This window comes from Schistocerca nitens, chromosome 8 (genome assembly GCF_023898315.1).
Source record: "Schistocerca nitens isolate TAMUIC-IGC-003100 chromosome 8, iqSchNite1.1, whole genome shotgun sequence".
Taxonomy (NCBI): domain Eukaryota; kingdom Metazoa; phylum Arthropoda; class Insecta; order Orthoptera; family Acrididae; genus Schistocerca; species Schistocerca nitens.
Genome location: NC_064621.1, coordinates 539,414,666 through 539,441,286, shown reverse-complemented (window position 1 = coordinate 539,441,286; position 26,621 = coordinate 539,414,666). Strand labels below are relative to the sequence as shown.

General features: G+C 40.0%; 1 protein-coding gene across 3 annotated transcripts in view; it reads right to left on the bottom strand.

Moving 5' to 3' along the window:
• Positions 1–26,621, bottom strand: part of LOC126198771 (helicase POLQ-like) — a 111,675-nt gene that overhangs the window by 56,183 nt on the left and 28,871 nt on the right. For 2 of the 3 annotated variants that reach the window (XM_049935332.1, XM_049935330.1), the window contains exons 8-10: positions 25,486–25,885; positions 5,848–6,005; positions 1,364–1,459 (exon numbers count right to left, since the gene is read on the bottom strand). In XM_049935332.1, coding sequence (XP_049791289.1) covers positions 1,364–1,459; positions 5,848–6,005; positions 25,486–25,885 — 654 coding nt within the window. The remainder of the gene's footprint in view (positions 1–1,363; positions 1,460–5,847; positions 6,006–25,485; positions 25,886–26,621) is intronic. The other variant, XM_049935331.1, reaches the window with a different exon arrangement.

Sequence of the window (26,621 nt, the reverse complement as noted above, 5' to 3'; positions counted from 1 at the left end):
TCTTAGTTGTACCTCGTGCCCACAGTCTACAGGGTTTTACTGTGAAATTTTACAGAGCACAGAATAAAAAATCATTTAATGCAATAATGTTTGTGACACTAAATCACACGAGTTCTTATATTAGAGTCTTCCCTGTCCACACTGTGAAACAGACATGTATTAAATGTGGAGCAGGAGGAAAAGCAACACTACATACCGCAAGGAACATATTGGCTACATGAACTACGATTTTAACACAGTGATCTTCAAAAAAAGGGAAAGGTGTTCATCATTCACAGAGAAATCTGCCTATCGAATCCCCTCCTTTTTATGGAACTACAGCCAGCAAAATAAGTAGGTTCTTGGGCACATACAGTCTACGGCCTATTCTCTGCATCCAATTAAGGATCGTGTTAGTCTTAACATCCCAGGAGTTACAACCCTACAAAGCAAAATCATCAGTTAATCAATTCACACATTTCTGAAACTGGTTCAAAACATTGGTGGCTCCTCAAAACTTGTAATTTTTTAACAGCAGTGTATAAGTACAGTTTCAAAAATAAGCATCAGTTTATGTTTGACGAAACAAAAATCTCATCCTATGTATCAACCTATTGGGACTCTCGTCAAACAGGCGGTATACACAACAGTGTGCATCAGTAACTGTAACCGGGACAGCTGCTATAATCTTAGCTATGCATGGAAGTGGGCTTTAGAATTTGGCACACTAAAGATAAATCTGCCATGTTATTGAGGTCCTAACAGACTTGATTAGCACTATGGCCATCAACATAAAATCTGGTAGCACCCTGACAGTCAGTTGTTCTTGACAAAACAATGATAGCTCAAATTTGTATTCTTATTTGAAATGGCAAGCTTACCAAGAATGTTCAGACAAGAAGTCTGTCACAAGAAACTCCCCCCCCCCCCCCCCCCCATATATATTTATATAGTTTTCGTTTTGTTTCAGCAAGCAAATACTGATAATACCATACCGGAAACACTTTTGGTTCATAAAACAATAATATCACAAAAAATGTAAAGGAACTTTTTATCAACCTTCATATTTAATTATCGTTTGTGAATCAAAAACATTGTTCTGTGCTTCCTAGAGTGGTTATGCCACTGATGTCAATTTTTTTACCTTTAAGCTAACTGAGGAACGGGAGTTCAGGCAGTACTTTAAAATTTTCCATTTTCTGTTACTGATGAATCTTTTGGAACTTGTCAGCTGATTAATTATTTCAATCAAGAAAATTTCCACCTTGTCTCATTAATACATTTTAAAATGAACTGTTTCACACAATTTAAATGGCTGCAGCAGTGATTAACTATGAGCGATCTGGAACACCAAGTGAAGATCATATTTGTTAGTATATATTACCTTGATTCTCTGCCCCTTCATTATTTTTACCATTGTCGCTTCTGAGAAGCCTATAACACGAGCTGTCTGCCAGTCCTTCTTGTTCAGCCTTTCACACTGGCAGGAAAATAAAAAGTAGTTTAAACACTGACAACAAATTAAGTAAAATTTATGTAATTTTATTGGAAGTTAAAAAATGCTACATTTGACAGATTTAAAGTGATACGTATAGAAAATTTTGTACATTTTAATTAACAACTATCACATTGAAAAAAGAGACTCAAACAAACAAGAGGAAATACAAATGGTATGTGGAATGGAAGTTAATAAATAGTATAGTATTTTGTCACTTATTTACCCCTTCTTTTTTAGTTTTGTCTGATTTAATGGAAGATATTAGAATTATGTGAGACGATCATGCAATGTTTATTTATTGCCACTTTCTTGAGCAAAGCAACCAGAATTCCTTCATATATAATATCTAAGTCATTATACACATTACATGTGTATCGTGATATACACACTGCTGTACTCTGCTTCCAACAATGTAAAACACAGTAATATCATTGTATATCTTGATACATTAGTACGTAGGCTTTTGCCACAGTGGTAATTCGAATCGCAACTGTGGAACCAAGCTGATGCGTCAGGAGCAGTGACACTTTCTGTTTATGAACAAGATTTAGTTAATTTTTTGTTCTAGTGTTGTTGTGAGATCTGAATTATATCTGTGTATTTTACTGTGTTGACTAGCATTTCTAGCTCATACAAAGTTTGTGTGTAAACTTCAGTGCATTTGCATTATCAGAGTGTTTTGGAGTGTAGTATTAATCAGTAGTAGTGTAGCAGCACTACTTCGACTGCATCCAGCGACTACTTGGGTTAGGATCACATTCCTTGCAGTACAGATGAACACTGATTAAACATGGACAGGGCCTACTCTGCTACCTTCTGATATATGGGGAATCGGTCACTGTCTGTAAACAATTGGAAGCCACATTTGGCTTCAGGCTGCTGCCCTGGGTTGTGACTGCAATGGGTCACCTGTGATGATACCTGGGGTCCCTGATGTCACAGCACTTTCGAATTTGCTTGTGCTGATGGTAATGGCAGACAGTGGCAGTTTCGCAATCTCTGGGCACAAGGTGGAAGGGGTACTGGTCATTCAGCTGTCCTTTTATGTCTTAAAAACAGTTATGAGGTATCGGCCACTGCTGAAAGTACACCTGAGAAAGCACAGGATACCTCATTTGTTGCGACTGGAGCCAATCTCCCTGGAAGGTTTGATGCACAGTGGGTGTGACTGCTTATCATTGGGATATGCAATATTAAGACAGGAGATTGGGAGCAACAATGTAACAATGGCCAACTCAGGAATGATGGTCAGTGTGCACTTTGTTTGCCGGGTGGAGTCTCTGCTGGCAGCAACGGAGTAGATTAACTGCATCTGTCTGCAAATTGTGGCTCATGTCAGCATGAATGACACATGATACATGGGTGCAGTGGCCATCCTCAGTTCCTTCTGGTCCAATGTGTGAGAGGGCCTGGTTGGCCTAATCAGATCAAGTAAAATAAATAAGTTAAGCAGGTAGCTGGCTGCTTTGGTGAAACAGCTACCCTCGCACATGATGAGTGAAAGCAGAGCCAGCCTCGTATGAGGAGGGATTGAAAGCAGCATCACTGATGATGCTTAAACACGAGGCTCAGACAATACTGTGGAAATCTTGGATGCAAGTTTTCTTGACCTCCACTATTCGGTAGAGCACTGTAAGACCTCCTTAATAGGTTAAGCATCCGCTACACACAAGAGGTGGATACTAAGGTAAAGGAGTACATGAAGTGTGCACAAGTGGGTTTGTTTTGATGGAGAATGTGTTGTGACATGGCACTCGACAGAGTCGTTGGAGTGTTCAACAGGAAAACAATGTGGTTCATGTACATACTTTGGATCTAATCCCTAAAAGAGTTCTAGGGTAGCTACTATACTATTCTTGACAATATAATTTAACTTGATAGATAAAAAATCTACTCACCAAGTGCCGGCAGAACACACACATAAAAGAAGTTTATAATTAGCAAGCTTTTGGAGCCAGAGGCTCGTTCTTCCAGCAGAAGGGTTGAAAGGGAAGGAGAAGGGGTGAAGGAAAAGGACTGGAGAGGTCTAGGGAAAAGAGGTAGATTTCAGAAAAGTCATCCAGAAGTGCAAATCAGGGGAGACTTACCGGACAGGATGAGAAGGAAAGACTGATTATTTTGGACTGCACTGGAGCGCTCTCTCGCTCTTGCTCTCTCTCTCTCTCTCTCTCTCTCTTCTCTCCCCCTGCAAGTGCACGCACACACACACCTCTGTCCCTACATGGTGCTGGCTGGACTAATAGTGCCAAGTGGTAGTGCACAAAAATATTTCCCACACCATTTCTTAATCCCCCCCACCCCTCCCCCTATCTCCCACCACTCTAAAAATCATACACAAAGGAGTGGTGGCCTCCTTGTCACCCAATATCATGCAAGAGTGGAATAACTGAACCATATCCTTCATCAGGGCTTTGATTACCTCTCATCCTGCCTTGAAATGAGGGACATCCTATCCAAGATCCTTCCCACACCTTCTAAAGTGGTGTTCCACTGCCCACCCAACCTACTCCACCACCCACTGAACCTACCCACCGTAGTCCATCCCTACGCCATTCTGTCGCCCAGCCCCTTTCCACAGAGATCAAACCCCTGTAGCGGACCAAGGTGCATGCCTGCCCAATCCACTTATCCAGCACCTCTTACTCCAGTCCTATCATAGGCTTATCTTCTCCCATCAAAGGCCGGTACAAATGTGAATGTAACAATGTTGTATACTAGCCTTGCTGCAACCATTGCACAGCTTTTTATATTAGTGTGACAGCCAATCAGCTCTCCACCAGGACGAATGAACACCAACAAACTGTGGCCAAGAGTAGACTACCTATGGCACAACATGCAGCTGAACATAAAATGCTCGGTTTCAATGGCTGCTTCAAAACCTGAGTCATCTGGATCCTTCCCTCCATCACCAGCTTCTCTGAACCATGCAGATGGGCGTTATTCTTACAACACATCCTCTGCTCCTGTAATTGTCCTCATCGCAACCTAAGGTAACCCACTGCCCCGTGTCCTCCCCATAACAGTTTTCCCTTCCTCCATCCTGTCACCCCTCCCAATTTATATCTCCATGTTGCCTTCAGTGCATGACACTCCTAACCAGCCCCTTCAATCATACATTATGTGTGTAGCCATATATCTGCCATCCCTCCCTCATGTATTTCTAGCTAGCACACTGACTTCCTCCCTCCGAGCCACTAGCATCCACCTCCAGTCCCTCTACCTGCTCAACTCAACACTATCCCCACCAGAAATGGTCCATCTATTGAGAAACAAAGCACCGGTACTGTTAGTCCAGGCAGCCCCATGTAGCGGAAGAGGCGTTTGTATGCAGGCATGCATGTATTTTACTCTAGCTCACCAAAAGATAACTCCAATAGCTTGTAACTTTTCTTTCATTCGACTGCTACGGTCGCAGGTTCGAATCCTGCCTCGGGCATGGATGTGTGTGATGTCCTTAGGTTAGTTAGGTTTAAGTAGTTCTAAGTTCTAGGGGACTGATGACCATAGATGTTAAGTCCCTTAGTGCTCAGAACCATTTGAACCATTTTTTCTTTCGTTTGTGTGTGCCTATTGACAAATTCATGCTTCTGATTTTCAATTATTGGTCTCCTTCAGTCCAAAAGAAATTCTCATTTATCATATGGAAACAACAGCAGTAGCAGCAGCAGCAGCAGCAGCAGCAGCAGCAGTAGTAGTAGTGAGACATGTGGATATTTAATATGAGTAAAAATAGAGCAGTGCACTGAGAAATGCTGCTCTGAAATTCAGAAACTTATCAACCTTCCTCTTTTCCTCTCATCCAAAAAAGATAGGTCACACATAGTCTACGATATTTCCTTAAAAATCATTGAACTATTATATTAATGCATAGAGACAACATTTATAAGTAATTTTCTACACTGAACTATTATCTGGTGTCTTAATGAGTTAGGACAAGTTTTACTGGGTTCACATAAAATAACTGAACTACATTCCACTTTTTATTTCAACTTGGAAGACCAATACAGATGACAGAAATAGTTTTTACTGCTTGATGACATCACATAATTTACATCCAGGCAGACAGCAAAGTGCAAGAGCAAATTAAAAAGTAGAAACAAAAAACTGACCAGCCTTCACACAAGTCCACATTGCATGAAACCAAGTCAACTGGAATTATTGTTCACTCAGATGACAAATAACAACACAGTATGGCTAGCTTTCTATGACAATCTTCTGATTGTTGTATTGCAGAGATCTTCACATTATATTCATTTGTGACTAATGCGAACACCGTACATCAAATTTGCATAATTTAAACCTCTAAATAAGTAACTAACCAAGTACGTAGTTTGAAAGATAACTATAACTGTGTAAATATGTTTACTCACCACAGAAAAATAAATATTAGGGATAGGTGTGATCTGGTTAACCATATCATATGGCGTAACTAAGTACAGAAGATGTAAGCATGTTAACAGGACAAGGCTTGCCTGTGCTTGCACAAGATCAGATTTTAGCTGCTGCACATTATGGAGGGGAATTGGGCCTGAAAGCAACAAAATAAGAAAGTACTTTATAGCAGAATAAAATTGACAAACACTTCTAAAGAAAAATTTCAATAGTGGAGGGCATAACGCAGCAGACAAGGAAATACAATAATGAAGTGATTGATACTATGACCAATGCATACACTGGTACATTTTATAAATTACTGTTAACATTGCCTTACTCGATTTCATTTGATTATGATTTTATAACTGTCATTATGCTTAAGTAGAGCTGATTCCAGTTTTCAAATTATCTTTGTCTTATGTAAATCTACTTTTGTAGAAAACTCAAAAAAATCGGTTAGATATCAGTTCATGAAATCACATTCCCAAATTATTTATTTCTGAGTTAATAAGATATAATGTCAATTAGTAGATCATGATCCTGTGAAAATATTAGAACCGAAACCTATGATATAATTAAAACTAAAATTAATACTTTTGTAAACTGATTGTTCAAAATAAGACACCTTTTAAATTTTATATTAAAAACATGCATTCTAAACAGTTTGGTTTACACCAAACAAAGCAATTCCCTTTTTAGAATCAAATTGTATATTGAATTCTTACAGAATTACAAATATTGATTGTAAGAACATTTATTCAGCCATGTCATTAATGTTATGTGAAATACATATTGGAACCTGTTATAAATAGCTGGGTGCCTGTTTTTCTAGCTGCTTGTTTTAAGCAGTATGTCACATGCTCAGTACTTGTTTACACTCAGTGTCGCAGTATGCCAGGTTTACAAAGATTGGTATATTTGTTGTGACTCTAAGGTGTGAGCATGTGTAATCAAACAGCAAGCAATACAAGTGCCTCCACAGTTAGCCTGGAGAAGTTGCCTCACAACCTGGACAGAACGTGCAGCAAGCACTGTGTCATGTGCACAACAGACCGATATAAGCCCAGCACACCATGTCCTTGGCTTTACTTTTGTGGACTATCTTATTGTATGGTCACCTATGAGATTTTATGTTGATGTGTTTTATACTTCATTCAGTGTTATTGTGGATTTCTTTACGTGGAAACAGAATAAAATTTGGTTGGTGTTACTTCAGATATTGTGTATGTACAAGTTACAACATACTTACCGACGAGTGTGATATACTCCACGTGTTTCATTCCTTTGATTCAGTACACGGCCAACATGTTAGTGGAAGTGGTTCTTCAATCTCTTGTTGAACAACAGTGAGCTCTCATCTACTATCAGCAGGCTCTTGCCATGGCACAAAAAAACATAGCAGCCTCATTGGCATGCCAGGTTCCACCGGAGTTGATGCAACCCCCACTGTTTTCTCTGTATGACGATACTGTGGAAGGTTGGGCAACATTATTTTCAAGCTTTCAGAGTCACAGACCCCAACTATTGTAAGAGTTTATTTTTGTCAAGGATTTCTCCTCCTTTTTGTCTCCTTTTGTGTCAGCTAGCTCCTCTCCAGGTACCAGCCAGTCTCTCTGTTGATGAAATGTGTCAGTTTCTCTCTAATTATCATTAGAAACATACTCATGTTATTGCTGCTCACACTGAGTTCTACCATTGTAAAAATGGCTGCAAGAGCCATACAGAGCTTGGGCAGTGGAACTTCATGGACTTAGCAGTCATTGCCAGTTTATTACTGAGGCCAACCAGGACGCATGTGCAGATCCCTCTCTCACAGATGTTCTGACCATTTTTCAATCTTTTGAAGTATCTAGGGCAGCAGGAAATCAGACAGAAGCATGGTGTGAAGTAGCCGCCACTGCTTCCTCTCCTCCTCAGTCACTGTCAGTTAGCTTAGAAAGGGGGGGGGGGGGGGGGGAGACGACATCACAGATCACAGCTGTGCTCTTCTCCATTCTGCATGGGCAGTTCCAGGCTCAGCAGCAGCAGCATCCAGCATCATAACAGTGGCCAAGTCCTCCTCTTCCATTGTGCCTTTATTGTTTTGTTCAACATGGGTGGGTCACATGCCCAAAGTGTTGGGTGATGGCAACCCAAAACAGAGGGGACAAATTGCATCTGTGTAATGGACAAGATGTTAAAAACACAACTAGACACGGGTGCAGCAGTGACTTCGTTAAATTTTCAAACCTACATGGATCTTGGATCACCAGTGTTGTCCCCTTTCTCTTGTTGGTTGGTTGGTTGGTGAGTTACAACAACTACCCATACTGGGACAGTTTTCTAATTCCATAGTGCACGAAACAGTTGTTCGGCTTTTAACATTTCTAGTAGTAGATAATGACAACACTGAAAATTTATTTGGGTTAAAAGACTTCAAAATTTTTGGGGTCTCCATTTCTGACAAAGAGCATCTGATATCAGATCAAGTTCCATACCAACAACTGGGCACGCTCTGCTCAGAATTTATCTCCGTTTTTGGAAGGTTTAGGATTTGCTGTCAACTTCAAGCCTCACATCACAGTGAAACCAACAGTGGACGCCCATTTTTGTGTTTGCGCAGTCCCAGTAGCTTTACCAGTGCTAGTCAAGTTGGAACGAGATCGACTTACACCTTTGCATGTTATTACACCTGTCTCCTCTAGCGGATGGTCTACTCGACTGGTAATTGTCAAAAAACCCAATGGCAACCTTTGGTCTGTGGTGATTTTAAAGTGTCTGTAAAATCACCATTTATTATTAATATCTATCCCTATGAACTCTCAGCACAGCTTTCTGGGGGTCAATATTTTTCTAAAATTTACTTGTCAGAAGTCTACTTACAACAACCATGACTCCAAACACGTCCTCTCAGTGTACTGAGGTTATATGAATACCAGCACCTGCCATTTGGTGTGGCTGTCATTTTCCAACAATTTTTGGAGCAACTCATGGCCTTCAATACAGGGTACTTTAATTAGCTGGATGATACAGTGGTGTCAGGTTCCTCAACAGATAAACATTTGCAGAATCTCCGTGCCTTGCTTACAATGTTACAGGCTGCCAGTCTGAAATGTAAACTGGACAAATCAAAATTTTTTCAGCTGTATATTGTCTATCTCAAGTCTGAATCTCACATGCTGGCACTGAGGCTTTACGCCAGCATGCCGATTCCACTAAAGCTTTGCCATGTCCTACCAATGTCTACGAAAGATTTACTAATACCATAAATTTCTTTGTTGTGCAGCCACATTGGCCCAGCTACTGCATGCTCTCTTATGTAAAGGTGTTCCTTTTCCTTGGTCACCAAAATTACACTTGAAACTGGGCTTGGTTACCTACCAACCAGGACATCATCTTGTTTCGGCCACAGATGCCTGTCAGTATGGTCTTGGGGCTGTTCTCACGGCAAATATGCAGACGGTTCTGTACACTCTACTGCATATGCTTCCAAAACTTTGAACCAGGTGGAATAACACTAATCACAGGTAGAAAAAGAAGCCCTTACTATTTTGCATGCACTCAAGAAAAGTCATGTTTTCCTATACGGCTTTAAGTTTCATTTGGTTACTGATCATAAACTTTCAGTTTCTCATCAGTCCTTCGGCATCTTCACCAGACAAAGCAGCCCCTCACCTAAAACACTGGGCTCTGTTCTTGCCATACTATAACTATGAAGTTCATTTCTGACCCACAACACAACATGCTGAAGTAGATGCTCTTTCTCAATTACCAACTGCCTCTGATCAAGCATTTCATCAGGATGAAACCATGTGTTTCCATTTAGATGTTGGAGCCCAAAACACTGTGGATGGTTTTCCTATTTCCAGTTCTTGGATTTTGGCAGCTGTCTGGTCCAATCCTGTCTTATGTCAGGTTGTTCAATTTGCCCACCATGGCTGGGAGGATAAACCACCAGGCCGAGTGTTGTATCCCTTGCATAATTATTATGCTCTCTGCCAACACCTCTCAGTTCTTGATGGTATGTTACTGTTGTCTACTGAAGGATTGGTGCCCAGGATTGTGATCCTGTCTGCATCGCTCTGGGCTAGTATGCACCTTCTCCACCTGGACCATTACCATCACACGTTTTTGCTGGGTATTGACAATGAGAGCGGATTCATTGTGACAGCCTGCCTGCAGTACGCCGCTTGTCAAGCGGTGCCATGACACACTCTTTCACTATGCCTTCCCCCTCCAAAGCATATTCATGCTGATTTTGTGGGTCCATTATTAAACTCCTTTTGGCTTTTAGTATTTGATGCTTTCTCAAAATCTCCTTATGTGTTCCACTGCCCACCCATGTTGACTACTGTTACAACCCTCTCAAAGATTTTTTCGTTAGAGGGATTGCCATATACGCTTGTAATGGACAACAACTTACAGTTTGTGTCTCAAGACTGAGGATTTTTTTTTACAAAAAGTGCCACCCAGCATATTACAGCCCCTCCCTTTCATCCCCAGTTTGACCGAGAGGCGGAGTAGCTGGACTATTCATTTAAAACTCAGATGAAAAAATATATCACTCAGTCTTCTCCTGAGGGAGCCCTCAACAGGTTCTTGAGTTCATATAGGTTCACTCCAGTTGGCTACTGTAGCCTGGCGGAACTGCTTCATGGCCACCAGACCCTTATGCTGCTTCATCTGCTCTGCCTGACACTCAGTCACACACTGGTGCCCACCTCACAGCAATTCCATCCAGGCTCCGCCATCTGGGCCTGGAGGTTTGGCCAGTGGCCTAAGTGCATACCAGTAGTCACCCAATGCTGCTGGGGCCGCCGCTTCTGCATTGTGGTGCACATCTCCGATAGCTTGGTGCCATGACAATATGACCAGCTCAGTCCAAGCATGACTGATTGTGCACCGGAGAGCTCTCCGCTCCCGCGGCTGCCTCCACCAATTGTGCTGGCACCTACAGTGCAATCCATGCCTCCTATATCTCTGTTTTCATTCTGCGTGCCACCGTCACCAAGCGGAGTAGTCAGTGTGGGGCTACATCACTTTTCACAGTACCTGTTTCCGCCATCTTCTCTAGTGCCTCCATCGCCATGTGCCTGCCTGGATGTGAACATGGATACAGCACCATCATCACCAGTGCTCCCTCCTGGCATCTCCCCACATCTGTCCGTGCCTGCACCATTTCAGACCATATTCTCGTGAGACACCACACCTGTTCCACCAGTCATCACCTACTGATAAAGACATGGACATCTCCGCAGTAAACACTTTTCCCCAACAGGGAAGGAGTGTTGTCACCCTACAGTGTGAGCATGCGTAATTGAACACGCCAGGGTAAAAGTGCCTCCAGCCATGTGCACAACAGCCCAATGTAAGACTAGCATGCTGGGCCGTCAGCCACACTGATGTTTACTTGCTTATAGTATGCTCACCTTTGAGACTGTATACTGATGTGTTGTATAGTTATGAGACTTTGAATTATACTGTACTTCATTCAGTGTATTGTGGATCTCTTCGCATGGAAGCAGAATAAAACTTGGTTGGTGTCACTTCTGATACTGTGTCTGTACAACGTTACACAAGTATTTTATGAGAATTTATAATATACAGTGAGAATGGAAGAGGATCTGTATACATTATTTACTAATCAGCCTTTTTCCATCAATATTTTGAAATATTGTTGTAGCAGAATCTTACAAGGGAAAATAGAATTTGACAAGAAAACAAATCTATATATGTTTCATCATGTGTGAAGTTAAGGCAGAGAGATACTGTTAAACCAGTGGAAATGTATCACAAGATGGAAGGCACAGTCTGGTGATCCATGAGTGTCCTGCAGCAAGTATACAAGTGGTTGTTGTTGTTGTTGTTGTTGTTGTTGTTGTTGTGCTCTTCAATCCGAAGACTGGTTGGACGCAGCTCTCCATGCTACTCTATCCTGTGCAAGCCTCTTCATCTCTGAATAACTACTGCAACCAAGATCCTTCAATCTGCTTACTGTATTCGTCTCTTGGTCTCCCTCTATCATGTTTACCTCCAACAAACCCCTCTAAGACTAATTTGGTATCCCTTGATGTCTCAGAACATATCCTATCAACTGATCCCTTCTTTTGGCAAGTTGTGCTACAAATTTCTTGTCTCGCTACCTTCAGAAAATACTTCCCAACACTTACACCTATACTCAACATTAACAAACTTCTCTTCTTCGGAAATGTTTTTCTTCCCACTGCCAGTTAACATTTCATGTCCTCTCTGCTTCTACCATCATGTTATTTTGCTGTCCACATAGCAAAACTCAAATGCTACTTTAAATGTCTCGTTTCCCAATCTAATTCCCTTAGCATTAATCAAACAATGGAAAATCCAGGGTGGAATGTAACAATACCAGAGAAGTAAAGTTGCTACTCACCATATAGCAGAGATGCCGAGTCGCGATAGGCACAACAAAAAGATTCACACAATTATAGCTTTCAGCCATAAAGACCTTTGTCAGCAGTAGACACACATACACACTTGCGCACACACACACTCATGCAAACACAACTTGCACACACGTCTGCAGTCTCAGAGAGCTGAAACCACGCTGCGAGCAGCAGCACCAGTGCATGATGGCAGTGGCGACTGGGTGGGGGTAAGCAGGAGGCCGGGGTGGGGAGGGGGAGGGATAGTATGGTGGCAGGGGCGGACAGTGAAGTGCTGCAGTTTAGACGTAGGGCAGGAGAGAAGGTGCGGAGGGGGTAAATATTGGAAAGGAGAGAAATAAAAAGAAATTAAAAAATTGGGTGTGGCGGTGAAATGACGGCTGTGTTAGGGCTGGAAAAGGAACAGGGAGGGGGCTGGATGGGCGAGGACAGTGACTAACGAAGGTTGATGCTAGGAGGGTTATGGGAACGTAGGATGTATTGAAGGGAAAGTTTCCACCTGCGCAATTCAGAAAAGCTGGTGTTGGTGGGAACCCTCCTGGCCTCAACCTTTGTTAGTCACTGTACTCACCCATCCAGCCCCCTCCCTGTTCCCATTCCACCGCCACATCCAGTCTTTTAATTTCTCTCCTTTCCGATTCTTACCCCCTGCCCCCTCCACACCTTCCCTCCTGCCATCCGTCTAAACTTCAGCACTTCACTATCCGCCACTCCCACCACACTATCCCTCCCCCTCCTTGCCCCAGCCTCCTCCTTACCCCCATCCAGTCGCCACTGCCATCATGCATTGGTGCTGCTGCTCGCAGTGTGGTTTCAGCTCTCTGAGACTGCAGACGTGTGTGCAAGTTGCATTTACGTGAGTGTGTGTGTGCGTGTGTGTATGTGTGTCTACTGCAGACAAAGGCCTTAATGGCCGAAAGCTATAATTGTGTGAACCTTTTTGCTGTGACTATCACGACTCAGCATCTCCCTTAGCATTAACTGATTTAATTCGACTACATTCCATTATCCTTGTTTTGCTTTTGTTGATATTGACCTTTTGTCTTCCTTTCAAGATGCTGTCCATTCTGTTCAACTGCTCTTCCAAGTTCTTTGCTGTCTCCAACAGAATTACAATGTCATCAGCAAACAAAAGTTTTTATTTCTTCTCCCAGAACTTTAATTCCTACTCCAAATTTTTCTTCGGTTTCTTTTACTGCCTGTTCATTGTACAAATGGAACAGCATCGGAGACAGACTACAACCCTGTCTCACTCCATTCTCAACCACTGCTCCCCTTTCATGCCCCTTGACTCTTTTAACTGTTGTCTGGTTTTTGTACAAGTTGTAAATAGCCTTTCACTCCCTGTAATTTACCCCTGTTACCTCCAGAAATTAGATTAGGAAATGAGACACTTAAAGTAGTAAAGGAGTTTTGCTATTTGGGGAGCAAAATAACTGATGATGGTCGAAGTAGAGAGGATATAAAATGTAGACTGGCAATGGCAAGGAAAGTGTTTCTGAAGAAGAGAAATTTGTTAACATCGAGTATAGATTTAAGTATCAGGAAGTCATTTCTGAAAGTATTTGTATGGAGTGTAGCCATGTATGGAAGTGAAACATGGACGATAAATAGTTTGGACAAGAAGAGAATAGAAGCTTTCGAAATGTGGTGCTACAGAAGAATGCTGAAGATTAGATGGGTAGATCACATAACTAATGAGGAGGTACTGAATAGAATTGGGGAGAAGAGGAGTTTGTGGCACAACTTGACCAGAAGGAGGGATCGGTTGGTAGGACATGTTCTGAGGCATCAAGGGATCACCAATTTAGTATTGGAGGGCAGCGTGGAGGGTAAAAGTCGTAGGGGGAGACCAAGAGATGAATACTCTAAGCAGATTCAGAAGGATGTAGGTTGCAGTAGGTACTGGGAGATGAAGAAGCTTACACAGGATAGAGTAGCATGGAGAGCTGCATCAAACCAGTCTCAGGACTGAAGACCACAACAACAACAACCTCCAGAATTTCAAAGAGAGTATTCTACCCAACAATGTCAAAAGCTTTCTCTAGTTCTACAAATGCTATAAACTTATGTTTGTCTTTTCTTAACCTATCTTCTAAGTTGTAAGGTCAGTATTGCCTTGTGTGTTACTATATTTCTCTGGAATCCAAACTGATCTTCTCCGAGGTCAGCTTCCACCAGTTTTTCCAATTATTCTGTACACAATTCGTGTTAGTATTTTTGCAACCATGGCTTATTAAACTGATAGTTAGATAATTTTCACACCTGTAGGCAACTGCTTTCTTTGGAAATGGAATTACTACAGTTTTCTTACGGTTTGAGGGTATTTCGCCTTTCTCATACATCATGCACGCCAGATGGAAGAGTTTTGTCATGGTTGGTTCTCCCAAGGTTGTGATGGAATACCGTCTACACCTGGGACCTTGTTTTGACTCAGATCTTTTAGGGCCCTTTCAAATTCATCATCTACGTCATCTTCCCTTTCTGTAATATTGTCTTCAAGTTTGTCTCCCTTCAGTTTTCCCTTATTTCCTTAGGACTGGTTTTCTATCTGAGCTCTTGACATTCATACAGCTGCTTCTCTTTTCCCCAAAGACCTGTAGGTGGTATCTAATTTTCCCCTAATGAAATATGACTCTAAATCCTTACATTTGTCCTCTAGCCGTTCCTGCTTAGCCATTTTGCACTTCCTGTCAGTCTCATTTTTTTAAATGTTTGTATTTCCTTTTGCCTGCTTCATTTGCTGCATCTTAAAATTCAATATCTCTTGTGTTATCCAAGGACTTCTACTAGGCCTTGTCTTTTCACCTATTTTATCCTCTGCTGCCTTCACTATTTAATGTCTTCAAGCTACCTCTTCATCTTGTACTGTATTCCTTTCCCCTGTCAACTGTTGCCTAATGCACCCTCTGAAACTTTAAACAATCTCTGGTTCTTTCAACTTATCTAGGTCCCATCTTCTTATTTTCCTACTTTTTTCCAATTTCTTCAGTTTTAATCTACAGTTCATAACCAACAAGTTGTGGTCATAGTCCACATCTGCCTCTGGAAATGTCTTACAATTTAAAATCTTGTTCTTAAATCTCTGTCTAACAACTATATAATCAATCTGAAACCTTCCCATGTCTCTAGGTCTTTTTCATGTAAACAATCTTCTTTCATGATTCTTAAACCAAGTGTTAACGACTGGGCTAAATTCTATCAGGTGGGTTCCTCTTTCTTTCCTTTCCCACAGTCCATATTCACCTACTATTTTTCCTTCTCTTCCTTTTGCTGCTACTGAATTTCAGTCCCCCATCACAATTAAATTTTCATTTTCTTTAAGTATCTGAATAAATCTCATTGTACATTTCCTCATTTTCTTCATCATCTGTGGAGCTAGTTGTCATATAAACTTGTACTACTGTGGTAGGCGTGGGATTCATGTCTATCTTGGCTACGATAATGCATTCACTATGCTGTTCCTAGTAGCTTACCTGCGTTCATATTTTCTTATCCATTATTAAATTCACTCCTGCATTACCCTCATTTAACTTTGTACTTATAACCCTGTATTCACCTGATGAGAAGGCTTGTTTCTCCTGCCACCACCCTTCACTAACTCCTGCTATATGTAATTTCAACCTATCCATTTCCCTTTTTAAATTTTCTAACCTACCTGCCTGATTAAGGGATCTAATATTTCACGTTCTGATCTTTAGAATGCCTGTTTTGTTTCTCCTTATGACAACAATGTCCTGAGTAGTCCCTGCCTGGATATCCAAATGGGGGACTATTTTACTGAAGACGACATCATGATCATCATTATTTAACCATACAGTAGAGCTGCATGTTGTTGAGAAAAATTTCAGCTGTAGTTTCCCTTGCTTTCAGCCATTCAGAGTATCAGCACTGGAAGGCCGTTTTGACTGAGGTTACAAGACTTTATCAGTCAACTGTCCAGACTGTTGCCCATACAACTACTGAAAAGGATGTTGTTGTCCCTCTTCAGGAACCACACATTTATCTGGCCACTCAACAAATACGCCTCCATTGTGGTTGCTCCTGGGGTATGGCTATCTGTATCACAGAGGCACGCGAGTCACCCCACTGACAGCAAGGTCCATGGTTCATGGGCAGGGGAGTACAAGTGGTACAAAATGTTTAAAAGAGGTGTTAGTTCCACCGAATAAACCCCACTCCTGGTCCACATACACCATGTAGTGAGGAACAAACGTTAAACAGCTTTTGAAGAAAAACAGGTGTATTACTGTAAAAAATAACCACTATTCTGGATACTAGTTTTGGCTCAGCAGGCAATACTGCGCTTGATGTTTTGCAATTCAATCGAGTCTACAAGGTGTGTGTCATGTCAGTTGACAAGTGAATTGAAAGATACTTCACTGTCTGCCACCCCCACCATACTACCCCTCCCCCTCCCTGCCCCAGTCTCCGTCTTACCCCCACCCATTCGCCATTCCCATCACGCCCTGGTGTCGCTGTTTGCACTGTGGTTTCAGTTGCCTGAGACTCTAGTCATGTGTATGAGTTGTGCGTGTGCGCACACGCGCTTGTATGTGTGTCTATTGTTGAATGTGTGTCTATTGTTGACGAAGGCCAATGGCCAAAAGTTTTAATTGTGAAAGTCTTTTTGTTGTGCCTATCTGTGACTCAGCATCTCCACTATATGGTAAGTAGCAACTTTCCTTCTCATAATATTGTTACATTTCATCCTGGATTTTCCATTGTTTGAATTGAAAGACTGTCACATCATTGTCTGCGAGGAACTTCGGTGTAGTTTACAAGTCAAAGATAATGGATTTCTTGATAGAATTTTTACAGATCACACATTTGTGCACTATCACCAACTGAAATTAAAGGATCAAGCAAGGAATGGCACTGTAGCTCTTCACCAAAATAATAAAAAAAATTAAAGCAAACTGTCAGTAAGAAAAGTCATGCTCACTCTCTTTTGTGCTGCTAAAGGGGTTGTTTTTGAACTTTACATGAAAATGACACCAACAACGACCGATAATTCTTGCTCAAATCTGCTACAAAATCACCTTCATCTGGCAATCATGAGTAAACAATGAGAACCTCCAACAGCAGGTGTTTTGTTGCAACACGACAATGTATCCCCCTACTGACCTCCTGAGCATAGCAACAATACAGAAATCTGAATGTCTTACATGTTCACTTTACTTCTCAGACCTCGCCTCAAGTGACTTTCACATGTTCGGACAGCTCAAAGACGTGCTGGGGAGGAGGGGGGGGGGGGGGGCAAGCATTCTGTAATTTCTCTGTATTACCTCATTTGCATAATAATAAATGTTAAGGTTTTCATTTGATTCAATCTCATATACAGCTTCAAAACTAGTTGTGTTGGATGTAGATAGTTCACACTAACAAACTGGAATGTTATGCTGCCATAAAATTCTTTGTTAAGTAGAGATTATTACCAATGAAATACAAAGTTGGTGATTATTTAAAAGGGGTATGCACTTTTGTTGTCAAGTTTACCTCAGCGTGGCTGTATTCTCTTAATGAAAAAGACTAGTTTATTAATGTTTGGGGCATTTAAAAATGAATACAACTGATTTTTGCGTGTAAATTTGTTACTGTAAGTGAGATGGATCTCTCCCACTTAATTATAGAACAAATCAATAATCACACTTGTGGTTAAAATCTGACAATTCCACACTAAAACAAAGAAGACAACTAAGACTGATGACCGGCATTTTTTAGCTGCAAACAGGATATTTCTTACTGATTGACTTAGAAATGGTAAAATATGAATTGGCAAGTACTGTAAAGTCTTCTGATCCAACTGGCTGGAAGAGAGAGAGAGAACAGCCTTTCACAGGCACATCAGGTAAGTTTTCAGATTAACCTCTAACAAATAAATGTTGGAAAATATCCGAATGGCATTACTTATGACCTTCACACATCATTTTAACTCAGTTTTTACCTTCTGCCCATGGTAATCATTGTTTACATAGCAGAACCATCACATGTTGTAGTAGCTGCACTACCTCATACACGTAATAGCCCATCTTGCATAACATAGCAGCATGCTGTTTTTTTCTAACAATAAGTGCAAGTGTTCCTTGTATGCATTTATCATAAAAAGTATGAGGTGCAAAATGATAAAATTAATGAAGTTACTGGTGATGTGGTAATTTAGGTAGACATGAAAAATGTTCACCTAGTCACAGCAGTGCTCCATTTTGGAAGTTTTAATAACTGAAGTGTTCAAGAGAAACAGAAATATCTGTTGTAAAGATCAATGTAATAATGCTATGGAGTAGTAAAACTGGCAGCTGGAAGGGCAAGTACAGAAGGTACCTTTCTCACCTTTTCTGCATATTTCCCTCCACTTGTGTTCTCACCCGACACCTCAACAAAGCCTTTGGATCAAAGGTATGCAGTTGTAGAGTCATACCCACGCAAATTATGCTGTCAGACAATGCTGTCTGATACATGTAAGCATAATACATTACAAGGTACTCACTGGAAAATGATAAGTTTATTGAACTTGGAAGTCAGCACTTTGAAATAAATATTTCCTTAACATAAACAGACAATGACTATTTTAAATACTTTATTTTGGCTGAAAACCACAGGTCAAGAAAATATTATCGTGAAATAGCAATTCCTTTCATTCATGAGCCTTTCAATTTTATATATTCATTTATGAATTATAAGGCATGGCTGTTATTCATTCATTCATTCATTCATTCATTCATCCATCCATCCATCCATCGAATGACCACCCCCTGTGAGCCTTGGCCTTCTGTAGAACATCATTCAACTCTTTCCTGTTTAGTGGCAAACTCCTTCAATTTTGAATTCCATTTCTCCTCGTGTCCTTTCTAACACCTTTCTCCCCCCTTAGCAGTTGTCTTTCAACCCTCCTAGCTCCTTCAGGCATTGTTGAATATCTTCTTAATCGTTCTGTCTCTAGCTCTTGGTACAGCCTGCTCATTCCAGTGTTTTAATCATAATGCAACTGACAATGTCTGGTTAGTTACATAATTCATATTTGCAGTTCCTCCTCCTGGCACCATTTAATTCCACTGGGCCAAGAATTTCTCTCAACATCTTTCTTTCAAATATGTGCAGTTGGGTTGTTTGGGGGAAGAGACCAAACCGCGAAGTCATCGGTCTCATCGGATTAGGGAAGGAAGTCGGCTGTGCCCTCTCAGAGGAACCATCCCAGCATTTGTCTGGAGCGATTTACGATTTAGGGAAATCACGGAAAACCTAAATCAGGATGGCCGGACGCGGGATTGAACCGTCGTCCTCCCGAATGCGAGTCCAGTGTTATGTGCAGTTGCTTTTCATCAAATTTCACAGGGTTTCCGCACATTATATTAGTGCTTTGTACATCATCATAACTTGAGTTTTCCTAAAAAGCAGCTTAAAAGATGTCTCTTATTGACATACAAAATTCATTTTTGGATTTCAGAGCTGACACTATTTACAGAGTTTACTTCTGATCCAAGGTAAGTGAAACTAATAAAAATATCAAACTTCAATGAGGGTTCATTAGGATAATCTTTCTTAGTTACAAGCATTACTTAGTTTTTCGTACATTTACCTGTAAGTTCATTTTTCCAGCAGCACTTTCAAGACTTGTAGAACTTCTTTCACTGCTCTTGGCGTTTTTTGAATTGCATCAGTATCATTTGCGTATGCCAGCATCTGAACTGATTTGTAATGGATAGTCCCCCTTGTATTGATGCCCAAATCTCTTATAACCTTTTCCAAGACTATATTTCAACACAACACAAGATAACAAATCTCTCTGCTTAATCCATTTTTATGGTCACAGGACTTGATAGCATATCCTGTATCTACATCTGACCCCATGCGCTCTCCATAGTAGCATTCACTCAGGCAATAAACTGTTTTTTTGTGATTACTATATACAATTTCATGAAGGTGATGAATTGTTACTGCGATTACTACATACAATTTCAGTAAGTTGATGAATGGTGATTGTGATTACTGTATCCAGTTTCACTATGGTGACGAACTGTAACTTAGATTACTATACACAGTATCACTAAGGGTATGAACTGTTATTGTGATTACCATATACAACACCTTTCTGTCAATACTATCATAGGCAGATTTGAAGTCCATAAAGTGGTGATGTGTATCAATCAAAACGGACCAATTTAACAGTTCATCAAAGCACTGAGCTTATCTTACACACATTACTTCATCATTACTCAATATTGAGCCATCTGTATTTATTGATAAATCTGTCTTGGATGGTTCTTATTCAACTTTAGAAAAAAAAAAGCTCTAACCTTGTACATCCCTTTCAACTGATTCATTCCTTTTATGTTCTCTCTTTCTTTTTGCGAAGCCTCTTCTCTTCTCGCTATTTTATAATCTTCTACAGATTTTCGGGTATAGTTTACCTGTTGTATTCTCTTGTAGGACTAATTTTTAACCTGGTGTTAATAGTGCGTGCTCTCCCTCAAACCAACCACTGTATGTGGTTTGGTCTATTCATCTTATACCTTTCTTCATACTTTTGTAAGGGCATTCTTTAGGTTTTTTTCATATTTGTTCGATTCTCCCAATGTTGGATAAGCGTGCCAGGTTTTTCATGAGTGAATTAGGAAATCTTTAGAGAAGCTTGGGCTCCTTGAGCTTATCAACATGAAATTATCTTACATGAGATCCACATACCTTTCATGCATTAGATGACTGACTTCTGACTGTTGCCATAAGGTAGCGGCCTGAGTCAGCATTAGCACCCCCAAAGCTACTGACATCCATTAGGTTGGAGACTACATGTCAGATCCTTCTTATCCTGGGGACTTAGTGATGTGCCCTTTTTTTTAACCTTTCTCAACTTATCCATCTCTCCTCCACAAGGAAGGATCTACTAGTTCCAAACTCTAAGATAGTGTATCACTTTTATGTGTGTCTAACCATGGTACTACACATATTTCACCACCTGAATGTACGAAATGGCCAGCTATTCTGTTTCATAATTTGAGTTTTTTTCCACTGAATTTTGCTTTGATACAATTAATGAACACATACTGATAAATTCTGGGGGAGGTGAGAAGAACTGGCAAGGCAACAGAAAAGGGGGAGGGGGATTGGGGAGAGAATAGTCTTCATACCTTTAGGAAAGAAAAAGAACAAGAAACATAACAGTTAATGTAATTTATTGTTTTTTAATTATTTTGTTCTGAAGAATCAAGTGTATTTGAAAATTCAATACCTGAGGAGTCACTTGAAGCAATGGACAATATTTTCCACGAGATTTTCTCAAATGTCTTCATTCAGGTAGTAATTTTTAGTGTGGAGTACACTGTTAAGCCTGTCTGACAGTAATGTCATCAATGGAAATTTAAGCAAATTTTGCATATCTTTGATTCTAAATGTGCAATTTCTGGATGGGTCATCTCCTTTCACTAGTGCACCTACATATATTATTCTCAGGTGTATTCCAAATGGTGAGGGGGCCTCCTCACAACCTTGTGCCCCATTTCTGTTACTAAACTGTCAATTTCAAATTGACTGTATAAGCACTTGTGGTGCCAGACTTTCTTAACACCTCTACTTTCATATAGCAATCCATAATTGAAATAATTTTCTCTTTTGTCAACTGCACAATTCCTCCACTTTGTGTGTCTGGATTGCGAATTTTCTCTTCCGTTTTTAATGACAACTGAAGTTATCCATGAGGATCACAACACTTTCGTCTAAACCACACAATAAATCTAAGAAACATTGTTTGAATACATTACTGTTCATCTCTTTTATGATAATCACTTGTTGTAATTAATAGCTTTGCACTTCTGACAAAGTCAAAGCCACTTGACCCAACACGCTAGACAGTAAGTTCATTTTCCAAGCTACGACATCATCGCGAAAAAAACACTGACCCGTATAGGTAATAAGTTTCCTTTAATTTACGTCTATGGTCACAAACTTTTTGTTAAAAGATTACTGGTTTCGGTCTTCAATGACCATCATCAGATCTGTTTCATAAAAACAAAGTCCTTTCCAAAGGACTTTGTTTTTATGAAACAGATCTGATGATGGTCACTAAAGACCGAAACCGGTAATCTGTTAACAAAAAGTTTGTGGCCACAGACGTAAATAAAGGAAACTTAAGTTTGTTTCCTCTGCTAATCAATTTTTCAAATTACTCTTGCCCACTGAGTGAGCCAAGCTCATTAACATGAATAATATGGTGCTGATCACTTTAGTTCCTGATGTCATGCATTTTTCTCAGAAAAGTTGCCCTTACTGTTACAATATTGGATTTCATCAGCAGAATGTGTGTAGCATCATTACCTTTTCTGTACTTGAACCCTCATATATTTCACAATTCTTTCAATTGAATGGCAGCCCCTCATACACAACTCGTGTCATATAAAGTATCTGCTGCCTTTTGCCTTATGAGATGACTGGCATGATCTTAAATTTCCAAAACAATACAATACACAATGTTGTTTTCAAAATCTTCCAATTTTTCTTCTGTGAATATTTTTCTTCAGAGAGACCACTTGATCACAGATTCCCATTCTCTTCTGGGGTCTTTAAGGACACAAAGAAATTCTGACATCTTGTGTATGACTATTTATCTCAGTGTGTCTTGTAACCAAGTCATCTTAACTAGCAAAGAAGTGCACCAATAGTTGCTGTGATGTCACAACTCTCTGAACAAAATTACAACACATCCAGATAGTAAATGATCAGCAGCAACAAAGTTGCCAAGTCGAGTCATCAACAACATGACTCAAGCACAGTGTTGCCACACTGACTGTGTGTGTGTGTGTGTTCTTGTGATGATACCTGGATGGTAGCTGTGGCAAAAATGACATATCGGCAACTATGTTCATTTCAAATAATGGACCAAGCCAGATCAGGTCAAAGATAAAAATGGCAGTTTAAAATGGAGGGTGATGGGTGGGAGGATTGGAGATTTAAACATCGACACATTGAACACAGGCGGATTCTGCAACACATATTCGAACATTATGTACAGCTATAGAATATCACCATTGACTAATTAATACAGCCACAAGGGTAACTAAGCACTCAGCATCAATCACTGACCATATACTAAATGACTTGGAGAAAGAAAATTGTGATATGGTTGTAGGTAACCCGGGCCTTTCAGATCATTCCACTCAGCTGTTAAAATTAAAAATAGCTGTACAAAACCAAACTAAAATACTCAGCTATAGAAGGGTCTTCTCTCAAACAGCAAAAAGGTCTCAAAATGACAAAATTATGGAAAAAGACAAAAAATAAAAGCATCCCAGAATGTCACCAAACTGGAGACAAATAGAGAAAAGACAAAACAGGTAAACATACAATTACAGCGCACTGATACCACAATACATGATTTAAAAAAAGGCAGGCTTTGCAAATCAATATTGCAGCAACATAGGTACCAAGCTACAATACAAATTTCACAAATTACAATCTGTACAAACACTGAACTATGTTCGAAACACAATGATGCTACAGTCCTCCATTTCAGAAGAAATAAGTAATGTTGTTTGGAACCTAAAAAATGAAACCTCAGCATGTATACATTAAGTACCTGTGTGCTTCCTGAAGGACTGCACAGAAAGTATCGCAGACCCTTTAGCGCACATCATAAATGAATCATTTACCACAGGTTGCTTCCCAGAGGCACTGAAGCATGCGAAGGTTCTACCGCTAAATAAGAAAGGAGACCCCAAAAATATACAAAATTATAGGCCCATCTCTTTATTCTTATCATTTTCAAAAGTAATGGAAACCATAATGAAAGTTGGACTCATGGGGTACCTAACAAAGTACAATTATCTGTGTAAAGAACAGTTTGGTTTCAAGCCTAGTAAAAGCACACATTCAGCTACAGCTCATTTTACAAATATTTTTCTGGAAGCACTAGATACAGGAGAGCATATAACAGGCATCTTCCTTGAATTCAGCAAAGCCTTTGATACAGCAGGCGCCACAATTCTGTTAAATAAACTGAAAACTATGGGTAGCAAACAAGTGGTTTTGTTCATACCTTGAAAGAGTGCAACAGGTAGAGATCTCTCAGACAAACTCCAATCATACCATCAAATACTTTTCTGACTCAGAATACATTAATATAAAGGAGTCTCCCAAAGAAGCATGCTTGGCCCAATACTCTTATACGATTTGCCCCAGCATCCCAAACAAGGTGAAACAGTATTGTTTGCTGATGACAGTAACATTCTAATCAGTGAAAGATCACCAAGAGTATTAAAGGACAAAGCTGAAGAAAGACTCATGCATGTATGCACATGGGTGGACAACAACAAATTAACTTTAAATGTAAAAAAAAACAGTTGCATTAGTTTCCACATAAGCAGGAAACCCAAAAGTAACTCTTTAAAACTGAAAGATGAGCTCATAGGATGTGTATCACAAACAAAATTTCTTGGGGGTTGCATATATTCATTCTGTGATGAGTTATGGGATAATGTTCTGGGGAACAAATGAACAGAACAGAAAAACAATCTTTAAGCTACAATAAAGTACTGAACGAATTATGACAAAAAGTAGATAGCGAACACAGTGGACTGAGTTGCTTAAACCCACAAAAAACTTGACTGTTGCATATGAGTACAGTGTGCAAACAGTGATCCACATTAAAAAGGATGATGATCAGTACCGAATGAGAAGGTCTCTACATGAACATGGAACCAGATCCAGCCACCACTTATACCTCAATAGAAAAACGGGCTATATAATGAAATTAAACTATATAATACCACACTCACAAGAATCATCTCATTTTTTGGGTCTGTGGAACGAAAACTGAATTTAATCTACCACAAGAGATCAAAGACACAAGTGAAAGACATGTCTTCAGGTATGTGCAAAAAAATTATCTGTTAGAAAAGTGTTTTATACTGTAGAGGATTACCTAAAATTATGTGTAAGTTTTGTTGAGAATTGTGCTAGTGAGCAATTACTGCAATTAAGAAGCATTTTACAATATGTCCAACACAACAGTGAAGTGTCCAAATGGGTAACTCAGTAAGACAGGAAATGTATGTATCTATTTATGTATATAATTGTGTATGGTTATGTATCTCTATGTCTACATTTATTGTATTTACATGTTGACAACATCCATTCATTTTACACTGGATTAAAAAAAAAAAATTGCCTCCCAACTGCCAGTTTTACTTCTTCCCAGTACAATTAATTTGCTAGAGGGCTGTTTATAAATAAGTTGCTCCATACCTTTCATGGCAGCACGTCCCAATTTACTCACAGTAAGTTCAGTCTCTGAGTGTAATGTGACCCGGGATTTCCTTTTGCTGGAAGACACATTGCATGCAGTGGACATGCTTACTGACAGCACATCGCTTTCATTTACCACTGCTGGTGAACTCACAATAGCTACTGCCCCAGTCCGAACAAGATGAGAAACAGCAGCATCTGTTAGCTGCAGTACATCAACTTCAAGTCTTTTTTCTTGAACTGAAAGGAGAGTGGTGCGTGCGAGATCATGCAGACGAGCACGTGTTGTTGCCAACCCTAGACCAATTGCACTGAGCATTAGCGTCTGGAGACCGACATTATCTGGCTTGTGTAAAGTGCTGCAAGCGTCATCAACTGGAGACTGAATTAAGCTGTTAACCTGAAAAGTAGTTTGAGTATTTGCATTAGCTGAAAAATAGGTTTTCCAAATGTGAATATTGCACAATGTTTAAGAACTTTTTTTGCACTAATGGTATTAATATATTTAGTGTAGCAACACTGAAATAAAATGGTATTCAATGGGTATAAATTCTTAACTAAACCATTTTGATGTAAACCACTGCAATCTTAACCCGGAAATTCTTTGATGGCAAACTGCTCAGATTCTGGAGAAAGTTGAAAATACTGAATTTAAAACACATGAGAGAGGAGAAATGATCAAATGTAACATAACACAAAATTTAACTCTTACATGCCTTTGGTCAAACGCAATAATCTGAGTGCATGGGAGATTAGACACTGGGACAGTCAGAAATTTGGGCTGCTCTTGGAAGCATGCTTGGATAGCAGAAGTGTTTAAGGTAACTGCTATCAACAAGTGGGAAATCCAGGTTCGAGACCAGGTCTGGCTCAAATTTTCATTAGTTCCAAAATATTCTACAGCAGAACCATAACTACAATCTGAGAGTTCATTCCATAAATTATTCATTCATTCCATTTTCTTCAAAACACGTAAGAACTTAGTATGAAATAAATTAAAGTTCCTTGAAAGCTGAATCACAACACCAAAATCCAGAAAAATGACTAAGTAGCCAAAGCTGTGACTTCCTGTTAGATACTTTCCAATAGAGTTCTTTTGTCCAAACAATAAAAGGTATGCTGACAGAAATTACTTG